General features: G+C 43.0%; 1 protein-coding gene across 4 annotated transcripts in view; it reads right to left on the reverse strand.

Annotated features, from left to right (window-relative positions):
* PTPN5 (protein tyrosine phosphatase non-receptor type 5) overlaps positions 1 to 15,309 on the reverse strand; it is a 93,878-nt gene that overhangs the window by 43,760 nt on the left and 34,809 nt on the right. For 3 of the 4 annotated variants that reach the window (XM_060262536.1, XM_060262537.1, XM_060262535.1), the window contains exons 3-4: positions 14,865 to 14,984; positions 7,934 to 8,017 (exon numbers count right to left, since the gene is read on the reverse strand). In XM_060262536.1, the coding sequence (XP_060118519.1) occupies positions 7,934 to 8,017; positions 14,865 to 14,984 (204 nt within the window). Of the gene's footprint in view, positions 1 to 7,933; positions 8,018 to 14,864; positions 14,985 to 15,179; positions 15,207 to 15,309 lie in introns of all 4 variants that reach the window. The other variant, XM_060262538.1, reaches the window with a different exon arrangement.

The raw sequence follows: 15,309 nt of genomic DNA on the forward strand, positions 1-15,309 counted from the left end.
CATGGCAAAAAAAACCCAGGTGCCATCAGAAGGTCCATCAGTGGGGTCAGGAAACTAGAAGCCCTCCCACTGTTGCCCCCCCCCCAAGCACCAAGAATACAGAGCATCACTGTCCCAGACAGAGAGTTCCAAATACTCTGCGGCTAATTGCCACTGATGGCAGTGAATTCCATGTGTTAATCATCTTTTGGGTGAAGAAGTACTTCCTTTTATCCGTTCTAACCCCACTGCTCAGCAATTTCATTGGTGTCTTGTATTGTGAGAAAGGGAGAAAATGGAAGATTCTGTTCACTCATCCAACTTCCTTTATTCATAACAGTGTAACTGGGCATTTTGGTACAAGCAAACCAGAATGCCATCAACCAGCAACTCCCCATGTGCAAATACATGGTCTACAGCAACCACAGCAAAAAACCACATGGCCAAACGCTCGGGCCACCCAGGGTTTTGATATAAAGACTGAGCCAATCCCAGACCGGGCGGGGAGGACTGACCCACTCTGGGACCACCGAGAAGGAAGACTTCATGGTAAGTGAACAGAATCGTCCATTCTCCAGTGGTCCCAGTAGTCGGTCAGTCCTGACCTATGGGACTTGTAAAAGCAGTTCCCAAGGGTGGGCACACTCAGTCCTTTGGATCAAATAGCAGCCTGTAAAATCCTCCTATCGAATGCCGCCTCGGCTGAAGCGAGCTTATCAATACGGTAGTACTTCATAAAAGAATGAACAGAGTGCCAAGTGGCTGCTCTGCAGACCACTTCCATAGAAGGGAAAGCTCTGTAAGCTGAAGAAGTGGCTGCTCCTCTTAAGGAGTGAGCTGTGATGCCTGATGGAGGCTCCAATCCCTTGGCCTTATATGCCTCGATGATGCAGCCTCGAAACCATCTATTAATTGTAGATTTAGAAATTGCCTTACCTTTGGCTCTAGCACTAAAAGAAACAAATAAGGAATCAGAAGACCATATAGGCTTAGTTCTGTCCAGGTAAAAGCTTAAAGCTCTGCAAACGTCTAGACAGTGCCAAAGCCTCTCCTTTTCGTGCTTCAGATTAGGACAAAAAGAGGGAAGAATAAGCTCTTCTGATCGATGGAACAATGAGTTAACTTTTGGCATAAAGGGTCGGGTCTTAATACCACTTTATCTCGGTGGAAAACGCATAGATCTTTGTGATAGACAGCACCTTAATCTCAGACACCCTGCGTGCTGAAGTAATCCCCACCAGGAAAATCGTTTTAAAAGTAAGCAACTTTAAACTGCATGAAGCCATGGGCTCAAAGGGCTTGTGACTTAGGGCCTCAAGCACTATGTTCAAATTCCAAGAAGGGAACCTGTGTGCCTGTGGTGGATTAAGGAGTGACACCCCTCTTAAAAAGCGTTTAATATGGGAATGTTTGGACAGCAAGTTGCCCTTGCTATCATCTCTCACCACTGAAATAGCCACTACCTGCCTTCAGAGGGTATTGGTACTGTGACCCTTCTCCAAAATCTCCTGAAGCAAAGCTAGCACGTCTGCTATCTTAGCGGACATTGGGTCTACACAGATCTCCTGACACCAGGATGTAAAGGTCTGCCAAGTGGCATTATACACCCTATTAGTAGACCCTTGTCTAGAGGCCAGCATGGTATCTACTACCCCTTTTTGGTACCCCAACTCAGTCAGTTGTTTCTGTTCAACTTCCACGCTGTGAGTCTTAGCATCTCTAGTTGTGGACACAGCACCTCTGCCTGTTGCAGAAGATCGTTCCTTAGCGGAAGCATCCAGGGTTCTGCTACCCTGAGGCGCATCAACTCCTGGAACTAGATCCTTCTGGGCCAAAAAGGTGCTATTACTATCACTTCTTCCCCCAGGTCCTGTACCCTGAGCAAGAACCTCTGCAACACCTGCACTGGAGGAAAGGCATAAAGAAGAGTCCTGGGCCACTCTGCGTGCAACGCATCTGTGCCTTTTGAGTTTTTGTTCTTGATAGAAAATTTGGCACTTGATGGTTCAGTTCCGACGCGAACAAGTCCACCTTTGGGAACCCGAACCTCTGGCAAACTTGACGGAAGACCGCCTTGTTCAGTGACCACTCCACTGGATCCAGGGTTTGACTGAGCCAGTATGCCAACAAGTTCCCTGCAACATGTGTCGCTTTCAGGGACAGAAGATTTGTCTCCGCCCAATCCATCAGAAGAGTCAACTCTCGCTGCAGGAGTTTCGATCGCGTCCCCCCTAGCTTGTTCACAAAAGCTTTTGCTGTCATATTGTCCGTTTGAACGAGGACATGTTGGCCTTTCACTATGTCCGGAAGGTGGAACAGAGCTAGTCTGATAGGCCTCAGTTCCAGGACATTTATGCTGTTGGAGGTCTCCTGATTGGACCAGCGCCCTTGAACCATCTTTCCTTTCACGTGCGCCCCCCCAGCCAAACAAGCTGGCATCTGTTGTCGCAACTGTTTGAATTGGTTCTCGCCGAGTCTGTCTGATTTGAAACCTCCTTGGTGACAACCACCAGCGCAAAGCCTCTTTCACCCGTTTTGGTACTTTCAGCTGGAGCGCCTTCCTCTGAGCGATGGCTGTTTGGAAGAGATGTAGGAAGGACTGGATGGGTCATGTATGGGAACGTGTCCATTGCACGAGGTCCTGGCACGAGACTATAAGTCCCACCAATTTCGCTAGAGTCATCACTTGCATGGTTTTGGCTTGTAACACTGAATGAATCAGTTGTGTCAGTTTCACTTGTCTTTCCTGGGTGAGGAAGACTCTGTTCTCCCTGGTATCGATCCATACCCCCAGGTGAAGGATGGATTGAGCCAGGATGAGGGAACTCTTCTCCCGATTTAGGACAAACCCATGGGATGCTAGCACATCCATTGTCTCCTCCAGGGCTGCCTTCGTCTGTGCAAACGATGGTGCCTTGACTAGGTTGTTGTCCAGGTATGGAAACAATGACACTCCCCTGAGACGCAAGGCTGCCACTAGATTCACCAGTATCTTCATGAAGACTCTGGGTGAGGACTTTAGAACGAATGGCAATGCCTTGTATTGGTAGTGTCTGCCGTCGTAAGAGAATCTCAGAAAACAGAAGTGTTCCTGCCGAATTGGGATGTGTAAATAGGCCTCGGATAGATCTATCGATGCCAGAAAGTCCCCTTTCTGTAGTGCTAGGAGGATCGAGCACAAGGTTTCCATCCGAAACTTCTTCATCCGAAACTTCTTCATCTCTACCTTTCTGTTGAGCCATTTCAGGTCTAAGATTGCTCTCACATCCCCATTCTTTTTTGGAACGATGAAGAAGACTGAGTAGACACCCTGGGCTCTCTCCTTCTCCGGTACCGGTTGTATAGCTCCTATATCAAGAAGATGAAGGATGGCTGACAGTATAAGCTGATGTTTTTGAGGAGACTTGTTCCTGAGAACTTCCAGGAATCTGTCCTGTGGCATTGTCCTGAATTCTATGCTGTAGCCCTTGGACACCCATCTGTCTTTTACTGTCTGTCTCCACACTTCTGCAAAGTGTTGGAGACGGCCTCCTATAGCCCCTGTGGGACTGTTCCGGGCATAGTCAGGTGGCATTGCCTTTCCTTGGACCTTTGGAGGATTGTCCTTTGGGAATGAAAGATGAGGATCTGGAACCGCAGGGCTTCTGTTGCCATTTCCCCCTATAGGATTTGGAGTAATTCGACTTGGAGTCCCTCCTTTGATCCCGAAAGGGCTGGAACCATCTCTTATCTCTGTCCCGCTTTTTGGATGGGAGAACCTTCTTCTTATCCTTGTCCTCCACCAGGTAGCACTCTAGGCCTTGGCCGAAGAGTAGATCGCCTTTAAAAGGGACCGCTGCTACTCTGGCTCTTGCAGACGAGTCTGCGTCCCAGTTTCATAGCCAAGTATTCCGTCAAGCCGTCACACTCGAGGCTATGGCTCTCGGAGATTATTGCATAGCGTCCAGAGTAGCGTCCACCGCAAAGGCAGCCGACAATGCAATCTTCTTTAACTCATCTTTAACGTCCTTGGGCAGGTCTTGTTCCACCTTGGCTAATTCTGAAGCCCATGAATAAATGGCTCTGACAGCCAAGGAAGCCGACACTGACGCCTGTAAAGAGGTGGCTGAAGCTTCAAAATCCCTTCGTAGGGCTTGTTCAATTCTTTTATCCGTGGGGTCCTTTGGTGTGCCATCGGCATCCAGTGGCAGAATAGAAGAGGAGGCGAGGCTGTGAACTGGGTCATCCACCCTGGGCAGCTTGAGCTGTTTCATGGCCTCTGGAATGAGAGTATAAAACTTGGAAAAAACTGAATGGGTCGCCTTTGGCTTGGCTGGGTGTTCCCATTCTGCCTTCATTATGGAGAAAAACCTTGCTGGCAGTGGTACCAGTTGTGGCTTGGATCTGGCCTTAGGAATAGTTTTCTCTAACCCCGATGGGAAATCTGTTTCCTCTTCCTCTTTAAGTTTAGGGTCATAATTCAATTCCAAAGCTCTGATAATTTTTGGGAAGAGCTGGGAATAAATGTCAGGGGAAAACAGCCTATTCTGAGATTATTGGATTATCTTCACCTCTTCCTCAGAAAGCTCCCCTTCTTTTTTTGAGGAAGACAGATCTGAGTCCTCAGAGTCTTCCCCCAGCTCAGAAGTTTGAAAACTTTCCACTTCTATGCATCTCTTCTTTCTCTGGGAGGGGGCAGTCCCAACTTTCTCCTCTACCAGATGCTTAGTCTTTTGTGTGCATTTTTTAGACTTCAGCTTGGGGGTCTGACTGGGATTCTCCTTGCTGGGTTGTACTTCTTTTTTTACTATTTGTTGGATCCAGGCAAAGAGATTTGCCTTGGCCTCTGTTCCAGATAAGTCCACTACTGGGCTCTCCATCTGGTCCTCTTGAGAGGGTGAGTCAGACAAGTCCAAATCACAGGTATCTGTGTCCCTGGCCTTGGGGAATTTGGATGGGGCAGCCATTTTGAATTGCCCAGTCTGTAAAGAGAGAAGACACAAAATGGCCGCTTTTCCCGCCTAAATTTTCCTTCCCCTTCAACACCCTGCAGCCCCGATTCAAGCCTTGCTACTGGGCTGTGGGATTCCCCTTTCGTCCTGTAGACCTCCTCTATGCGTGGCCTTCCTTTATGGAAGTAAACAGCCTCTGGACTAGTGCTGGTGTGTTATCTAGACAAACATGGCACTAGTGACCCCTGAGGCTCAGTTATGCCGGCGAGAGGGGGGGCATCCAACACTCATTAAGGCTCCCCCCCCCGGCATCTGAGACCCAGGCCGCCTCACTTTCCCCCATTGGGTAAACTTCCTTCTCCATTGGTCTCTGGGACTCTACCTGTTCCGTCAAGAAGGAGGAGGAATTCGCCGCTGTCCTGTCCGCCCTATGCACGCTGCCGGGTCCAGACAGAGGCTCTGGACATCTGCGGGGCCACGGACATGTGCTGCCTTCTCTGCCCTGGTTGCCTGCATTCTCCGCCGTTTGCCGCCGTACTTAGGGAGGTTTCCTGGGTCTCCTGGCTTCTGCCGGACTCCAGGAAGCTTCGGGTGCCGAGGGAGGGAGAATAAGCTGCTCCATCCCTTTCCTCGCTGCTTCTGGGTTTTTTTTTTGTAAAGTTGAGCTAAGCTAAATTCAGCTGGCACGTCCTGCTCTGGAGGCAGGGCCAAGCAAAACTGAAAGCTAAGGGGAAGAGCACCCCCTCCTGGAAGGAACTTGTTTCTGGCCCTGCCTACGGAGAGGAGGAGCTACATTCCCATAGGTCAGGACTGACCCACTACTGGGACCACAGGAGAAGTACTTCTTTCTCTACCTTCTCTATTCCATGCATAATCTTGTAAACCTCTATCATGTCACCCCTCAGTTGATGTTCCTCTAAGCTAAAAAACCCCAAGCATTTTAGCCTTACTTCATAGGGAAAGTGTTCTAACCCTTTAATCATTCTAGTTGCCCTCTTCTGCACTTTCCCCAATGCTATAATATCTTTTTTGAGGTGTGGTGACCAGAATTGTACACATAACTCCAAATGAGGCCACACCTTTGATTTATACAGGTGCATTATGATACTGGTTGATTTGTTTTCAATTCCCTTCCTAATAATTCCCAGCATAGTGTTTGCCTTTTTTATTGCAGTTGCACATTGTCTTGACATTTTCAGTGAGTTATCTACCATGACCTCAAGATCTCTCTCTTGGTCAGTCTCTGCCAGTTCACACCCCATCAATGTGTGTATACAGCTAGGATTTTTGGCCCCAATGTGCATTACTTTGCACATGGCCACGTTGAACCTCATTTGCCATGTTGACACCCACTCGCCCAGCCTCAACAGACCCCTTTGAAGTGCCTCACAATCCTCTCTGGTTCTCTCCACCCTGAACAATTTAGTGTCATCCGCAAACTTCACTTCACTGCTTACGCCCAACTCAAAATCATTAATGAACAAGTTAAAAAGCATCAGACCCAGTACTGAGCCCTGCAGTATCCCACTGCTTACCAAGCTCCACTGAGAAAATTGCTCATTTATACTCACTCTGTTTCCTATTAATTAGCCAGTTTTTGATCTACAAGAAGACTTGTCCTTTTACCCCATGACTCTTAAGCTTACTAGGGAGCCTTTGATGAGGAACTTTATGGAAGTCAAGGTAAACAACATCTATTGGGTCTCTTTTGTCCACATGTTGGTCCACCTCTAACAGGTTAGTGAGACAAGATCTTCGCTTACAGAACCCATGCTGAGTTTTCCTCAATAGCTTTTGTTCATCAATGTGCCTACTAATTAATTCTCTCTAACAATTTCCACCAGCTTTCCCAGTATTGAGGTCAGAATGACTGACCTGTAATTTCCCAGCTCTCCTCTGGAACCCTTTTTAAAGATGGGGGTGACATTAGCTACCTTCCAGTCCTCAGGAATAGAGGTAGATTTTAATGGAAGATTATATATTTTTGTTAGGAGATCCACAAGTTCACCTTTGAGTTCTTTCAGAACTCTTGGATGTATGCCATCTGGGCCTGGTGACTTATCAGTTTTTAAATTGTCCATCAGTCGTAGGACCTCCTCTCTTGTCACCTCAATCTGACTCAGGTCTTTCAACACCCCTCCTGAAAACAGCAGCTATGTAGAATTGCACTGTTAATAAATGCAACATATTTAGATTATTGTAGCATTGCAAATCTGGGTTCTTATTAATACAAAAAGCATTTTAAAGTAACTGGATTACTATAGATAAGGGTGATTTCTATCAGAATGGCTTTCATAGGAGCAACCTTGACCCTCTCTTGTTTTTGAAAGTGAGCATTCTGAAGTCTTCAAGTGAATTTGTGTAACAAAAATGATTTCACAAGAAGGAATTACTAGTGCAGTGCACCTACAACCATACCAGGGAAATATTTTCTTCTACTAGTTTGTTTCTCTGTTGCTGTTCTTAATTAAATCTAAGGTGATGGTGAACACAGGCTGGAGAACCCACAACAACAGGAAAACCACATTATGCTTATTCTGATTTGGAATGGCTCATTGTATAAGAGCCCTGGATTTTATACAGCTCACTGACAATTTATAAATCCATTTGTTGCATTATAACATTCACACAACCTTCTAGAAGTTTATTATTTGTTCACATAATATATCTGGCTAAGAAACGCCTGCACAAAGAACAAGGCAATTGCATAGCAAAGCTAATCTCACAACCCACTTATTCACAGAAGTATTAATGTTAATTACTATCCTTAGTAAATGATTTTTAAATACACTTATTGCCAAGATACCAGAGAAAACCTTGCAGTTGTCCAATGTCCTAAAATGCACTTAACCACAATATGTAAACAATGTTTATTAGTGCCAACTATGTTCACATGAATTGCTAGTACCAAACAGAATGTCAGAAAGCATTTTTCATCAAAAGCAGAACACTGTGGGGACTTCAAAGGTATCAATTTAGTTAGAAAATTCTTTAAACACAGTTGAATACAGAATTCAGCTTACCAGTGTTCCCACAAGCAGCAAGCCAAAGGAAAACATAGAAAGCAGGACGTATGACATTGTGATGCCCCCAATTCTGATCAGATCCTAAAGAGCAACAGAAACCCACAGTTAACTCAGAAGCTATTTAAAGGGCTACAGCGATGCTTAAGAGCATAATTCTGGCTTTAATGGAAAATTATTAATTTCACAAACATTAATTCCTATAAATAAATCCATTCTTTATATAAAGACTTCTTAAATAGTAGTAAGTTCTGTAACTGAAACTCAGATCCCTATCCAAATTTTACAGTTTATTGTTAATCTTGCTTGAAAACCCCTATCAACTATCTTTTCAAATTAAATTCACTCTAAGAACTAGGGTACAGAATGGAAAGATGACCTTCTTGGTTGTTTCCTTCAGCTATTACAAAGCACATAGGTCTAGTCTCAGACCCTACTTTGTGTCAGATAGGGTTGCCAACAGGACTAGAGAAAAATGTCCTTTTCCTCTAATATATGCTTATTGCGTGAAAATGGAAAGCTAAGGCTTTTAATGGGATGGAGGTAAATAATATCATCTCAACCTCTATGAACTTTTTGGGAATTACTATGAAACAGGATCTAACATGGGGGGCAAATACTTTAGCTCTAGAGAAAAAGGCCCAGCAACAACTATACTATTTAAGACTCTTAAGATCACAACAACTGTCAGGGAGTCTGCTGGTTGCCTTTTATCGTAGTTCCATTGAGAGCATTTTATCTTATTGCCTCTGCGTGTGGTTTGGGAGCTGCACGGAAGCAGAGAGAAGGGTGCTCCAAAGAAGGATGGTAAGAGCACAGAAGATTTGTGGATGCTCTCTCCCCTCATTGGTGGATCTGTATAATATGGGATGTAAAAGGAAGATACAAATGATCTTAAGGGACCCTTCACATCTGGGCCACTTGCTATTTGAGATCTTACCGTCAGGTAGGCAATATAGAGTGTTGAAGGCTAAGACAAATAGATTCAGGGGCAGCTTCTATCCAAGTGCCGTGGTTAGGCTAAATGCAGGGTTATGAATGGTTATTTGTTTTTAGATGCATTTAAATGGTCTATGTATATGTCCTTTTTTGGGGTGTTGATGTGTTGGTATGTCTGTGGAAGAGCACCTCATTTCGTTGCTCTCATTTTCTTTTTTTGAGAACAATGACAATAAATTTATCTATCTATCTATCTATGAACTGGACAGGATATTATTTTCCAGGGAGTTTGCAACCCTATCTGTGCATGTGGTGCCTGATTAGGATCAGAACTGTGGTTCACCTGGAAAAGGGGAGTTCAGCCTCCCCCCCCCCCACCATTTCCCCAGTTTGAAACAGTCTTGAGAAGGGCATAATTGGGGCCTATTGGAAAAACCAAGGTGTATCCTCGGGAACAAGTGGCTTTTCCCCAAGAAGCACCCCTGGGATTGTTTCAGGCAGGAAAAATGACGCAAGGAAAAAGGCTGAAACCTCTTGTTTGCATAATTCTGTGCATAGAGTCTTCAGGACACAGCTTGTTCCTGTTCATCAAAAACCTCTTGTCCATATGCACAATGGTTTTGATCTGATTTTATAATTTTTATTGATTTTAACTATAAAAAAAAAAACATAAGCATAGATACAGAAGCATTAAAGAGGGTGAGGGGTGGATAAAGAGTGGGAGACCAGAAACAAAGAAAAATGCAAATATATCAGTTACATTTCTACCTCCAAATGAAATACCAAATTCTTTCTACCTGCAAGTATTAAATTTTCCCCTTATATTTTATCATCTTTATCTTTCATTATACACTTTTTACTAAATTATTACTTAAAATACAAGTCTAAACTATTCTTCTTCAGCACATTTAAGTATAAAAAAGTCAGAGAAGTCTCAACACAGAACTAACTAAGCTTAACCATATTAAAAATACAGACGAACTTGTTATTTTAACAATGTCATCACTAAAATGAGCATAAGAAACAAATATCTTTATTCTTCTAATTTATTTCCAACGGAAAAAAAGAAATAAGATTTAAAATATCATAAAACGTAGAGAGATAAAAAGTGATACGCAGAAAAAAAACACAGTAATTTATCTGTCTCAGTATAAACAATTTCTCCAAACAGACATATTAAGAACAGATCTACCAGATTACAGAATAATTGTGTTGTCTGCTTTCTTAAAAATTAATCCAAGTTAACTATTTATTTATATAAAATTCTTTTCAAAACTCTTCAATCCTTTAACTCTTATATCCATATTGCTCTAGGAGGAACAACTTAATATGTCCCAAAAATCTCACGGCCTTTTAAAATTGCATGTCAGTTCTTGTATATCCAATTACCCACAGAGAGAGAAACAGTTTAAAAGCCCTTCTTCCTGAAAGTTTTCCACGTCTTGATTTTTTTTGCTGAGATATACCTTCTCTCTCCTTAGTGTAGTCATCCCTCTCAATAAAAACAGTAAGGATCCCACGCCACGTGTTCCTCTCGAAAAAACTTCAATCAGTCTCAATTTCCGGTCCTTCTTTTTAACTGCGCAATAAGGTTCCATTTTGTTTTTCTTCTGTTCGTTTCCCAGCGGATCACTCTCCATTTCCAATTCCACAGACGTCACCGAAATCTCTTTAACACTCTGCTCATGTAGATTTGAGATTTCGTTAGCTTTCAACATAAAAGCTCCCATTTGCTTTTTTATCAACTCTGTTAATGAATCAAGGTCTTGCTTTAGAGAAGTTATGGTATCCATTATATCTTTTTTATAAAACATTTTGCTTGGTAATGCCATTTTTCTCTACCAAATAACTCAGTCTATTAATCAAAGTTGAAAAGTAACTCAGAGACCCAGTTAGTTTGTCTCTCCAAATCTCCTCCAGCCGTGTGTTTTGATTGTTACCATTTCAGTTGCACTCAGGTGACAAAGACAAATCTTTCTAAAATATATCTCATTTTTGTTCAGACCATATTATATCCAGATAATAGTCTCATTAACACATATTCAATTATAATTCAAGTAGATTTGAGTATCTATATTCAGTCTAATTCAAATTGTTGCCAATGTTCAAAGTTGTTCTTTGTCTTTTCGAAGTCTCATTCATGGGAAAGTGGGGGGGGGGGGGGAGGAATTCGCCTCTTTCCCTTCCTTTGAACTGTCCCATTTGTTGCTATGTAAAACGATCCATTAGCCAGTGGTATTGAAAGCAGACTTACTTGCCAAGTAGAATTGCTGTGCTTGAGGTAGGAAAGCGATGCATCAGAAGCTTGTTAAGAGGAAAAAAGAGCAAGCGGTCGGGTGTTCACCTCTTACTGCCATGATGGCGATCATGACGGCGGAGCTTCGGGGCATACAAGAAGGACAGGAACAGCCGCTGCTATGCCCCTGGCTTCTTGCAAAGCCCCATGCCAAAAGGAAACCCCTTCAGGGTCTTCCGGAGATGCTATGTCTGTGGCACCTCTCCAACCACTTGATTCAGAGGGGCCGCTAGAGACAAGCTCCGCGGACCCTCACTGAACTCAAGGAGACATAACCCGGAAGTTCACAATGCTTTTGATCTGAACTGGGAACCATTTATACAAGAACTGAGAAGAACCCACAACTTACGTGTGATTCTGTTTTGTTTGACACAGGTTGGGGACCAGACCCAATCTGCATGCTCCATGACGAGTAAAGAGATGTTAGTACTTGTTTCGTGAAGTCTGAGGCTGCCACATTTACTTAGATTCTAGGTTCCAAGTGATAACGGCTATCTCTTCCTCTACCATATGATACCAATGCTCAACAATATCTGCTATGGAAATGTGTACTTGTGCACTTCCTAACTGTCATAGTACAGCAGGTGGTGAGAAGCAAAGAAGGAAGAAAATGGGTGTCTACAAAGGCAGCCATGCTTGAAACAAAAGGATGGGCTTCATTAATCTTTAAAGTGTTGTACTATGCAATCCTAATTACACTTAGAAGGGTGTAACTTATAGTGCTTACAGTGGCACTCACAATCTCTTTGTGAGAATCTGTTCAATTGCTGGGTTAGGAGAGTTTGCAGAAGACCTCAGCAGATTTTAAACAATATTCCCAGGCTGCTGCTCTTTCAGTTGTTTATTCTTCACAGAATGGTAAACTGGGAGATGAGCCTGTACGGATCTGCACTTTGTTGCATTTGTCAAAAAACTACCATGCGCTCTACTAAATGCATAGTACAAATTTATTTCTAATCCAATTAATGTAAAGTGAGAAGTTGGGGGGGGGGGGGCTGACCTGGACTGACTCATTGCAAACAACATGTAGATGGTCTGAATGTCTCCTGCTGATTATGCACAATAAATCTAATTTAAAAGATCACAGAAAAATCCCACTTGTCTAAAGCAAATATAAGGATGTGTAATATTTGTGTTTCATAATCATTTGTTCAGTTTTTGCTTTACTTTAAGTAGCTGACGCATAATAGAAAACAGAATGGAAAGGCCAAAAGGCAAAGTAGAAGTTAGGGGATCTGAATACATTAATTTCCTGACTGAACTGCACCAAGAAGCAAAGCAAGCTTAAGTCAACAGAACTTAAAGTATAATTCTAAGCAGAGTTAGCCTTCTAAAGTCCACTAAAGTCATTGGCCTTAGAAGGGAAAAACTGAACTTACATCTACTCTGCTAACTTGCGTTGCATCTAATGTTCTGTATCCATTGTAATGATGAACAAATGTACAGCTTGATCCTAACATGCTTGCTTAGATGTAAATCTTACTAATTTTAACCCTTAAAGGCCTGGAGCCAGCATACCTATGGGAGTATGTCCCGAGAAGAGCCTTACGCACAGGACATCAGAATCTACTGGCCCAAGAAACTTCCAGCTGTCCTCAACTAGAGCCAGGGCCTTTTCAGCCCTGGCCTGGTGAAACTCTCTGCCTAGTGACTTCCGTACCCTGCGGGACTTAGTTCAGTTCTACAGAGATGTTCCACTAGGCCTCCTTTTGAGGATAGCAACGATTCTCCTCTTGGCCTTACTATGATCTTCACCATGTCCAATTCATGACCTGCCCTTGGGAAGGAAAATAATTTATGTAGGCCATCAATAACTAGACAATGTGCATTACACTGTACTGTTTTTACTTTTTAACTACTATTTATATTGTATTTTTAACCTTTGTAGTCTAATTGATGCTGTACAATGCCCTGAGCCCTCCAAGGGAGGTTGGATTGTTGTTGTTGTTGTTATTTCAAGTCAGCATGCTTAGGGGTGCAGCCTTAAAGTGTAAAGTGAATAGATGATTTTGGTATTAGAAGCCCATTAAGTTCTCAATGGTTCATTTTCAGATTATCTCTATTCATCTGGAGTCCTAGGGGGAAAAATCACTTTGTCTATGTTGCAGAAGGTCAAAAAGAATTTTTTTTTTCATCCTTTCACTCTCTGTTTCGGTTTAAAGAATTCTCAGGAAGGGAAACATGAGCTCAGATGACATGTGCTGGAAGGTACAACCTGCTGATATCAGTCTTTTCAATCTAGGCCAAAGCTGAAGGGAAGCAAGTGGTTTTCCTTCCACCTGACTCCCAACTTTGGCAGCTCTCTATTGCCAAATGATCAGAAGCAGAATGCATACCCAGACCTTAAACTCAGTGGATCTTGAAGTTAAGCAGAAAAGCACTTTTTAAATGCTGGGAGGGGGGGGGGGTTGTCACAGCACCTAGAAACCACCTCATTTATTACATAAGACTCGTCCTCATCTCATTTTGTTTCCAAGTACATTTACATATGGGACAACCATTTTATTAATGGAGAAGTGATATAAAAATCAGTTGCCAACATTCCATTTCATTCCTGCCATATCACATCATTTATGACATGATTTGAGGGCTTCATGAAAGGCTGACTGAGTGGGGGTTATGGAGCAGAGGTAATGCATTAAGACAACATAATTCCACCCCCCCCCCCCCACTCAGGAGTCTGGGGGCTCCCTCTCATGCTGCTGACACTTCACTGTATTGCTGCTTGGCCTGCTGCATTCTTTCACCATGCTGATAAAAAGGGCAAGGAAAACAGCTGCTCTACACATGCTGCCCCTTTACCAAGAGACTTTTTATAGCATGGAGACACAAGATGACCCATCTGTGATTGCAATGGCACTAAGCCCAGCAGTAGCGGATTGGAGATGTGATGACACACTTGAGGAGTGGTAAAAATGAATTTCCCAGCCCTGGGCAGTGTCAGAGGAAGGAAGCAGAAGACAAAAGGTGAGCCAGGCACTGTAGAGAAGAGAACAAAATGGCAAGGCCTGAAGTAAATAGCAGTAGGCAATGGCCCTAATTTCACTCCCACGCATGAAATCTCATAAGCCTTTCACTACTAAATAGCAAAAAAAACACATTGTTGACTACAGTTCAGCTATCCTGTCAATTTGCTATGTCTTCCAGATGGCTGGAAATATAAAACATACATAAATGTCATATCAGAACAGGATTGGTAGATTCCAAGCCTATTTTTGTGCAGCATGAAAGTGTCAATGGTGGTGGGGGGGAACCCCCACATTTATTCCAGTACCTCCTTAACAGAAATTATATTAGTATGTGGAATGACAATATCCACTTGTACTTGGTTATCCTAAGGTTCCTTACCTGAAAGAAAGTATTACACACCATATAATTCCACCCCCCCCCCCAGATAGTTACATAGAAATTTCAGATTCAGAGGAAGTAACAGGGGCTATTACCTTCACGCCCCGCTTATATGCTTCCTGGAAGCATCTGTCTAGTCACTATAGAAAACAGGATGCTTGTTCTGATTCAGCAAGGATTTTAAATGAAGATTGTTTTGCTCTGCAAATTGCTCACTAGTCTACTTAATATAGTGTTTCTTAGAAGCTATACTATAATGTAAGTCCTATATTATATGTTGCATCTATTTATTTAATTCAAGAAGATATCAGCATTGCCATTAAAGCACAGAGAAATCAGTAAACATACCTTGCTAGAATCTGCAGCCAGCTGTCCAAATGGAGTGAGCACCTTGGACAACACATCAAAAGCCTTCTGAACTGCAGGGAGTATCTCACAGCCATCATTCCAAAACATGAAGGAGAAAACCTGTGCAGTCAATCAAATAATTAATAATGAGGACTGTTGTCATTATATTGCTTTTCACTCTATTTTTAAGCCTGAATAGCCCATTGAAGGTTTTTATATTTTTAAAAAAATCAGATTTATCGTTGTTTGTGTTTTAAGGAGTCAGATATTTTGCATGCTGAAGACACTGAGTAGAATAAAAAGACATATTGTTACCTGGTTGTAAAATGTCACAGCTTTTGACAGGGCGTTTTCGCACTGACCTTAATCGGCAGCGACGTCCCTCTTCACCGCGCAGGATCTGCGCGGATTTCGCACCAATTGCTGCGGAGCACCCGGGAGAGCC

This window comes from Heteronotia binoei, chromosome 21, assembly GCF_032191835.1.
Source record: "Heteronotia binoei isolate CCM8104 ecotype False Entrance Well chromosome 21, APGP_CSIRO_Hbin_v1, whole genome shotgun sequence".
Lineage (NCBI taxonomy): Eukaryota > Metazoa > Chordata > Lepidosauria > Squamata > Gekkonidae > Heteronotia > Heteronotia binoei.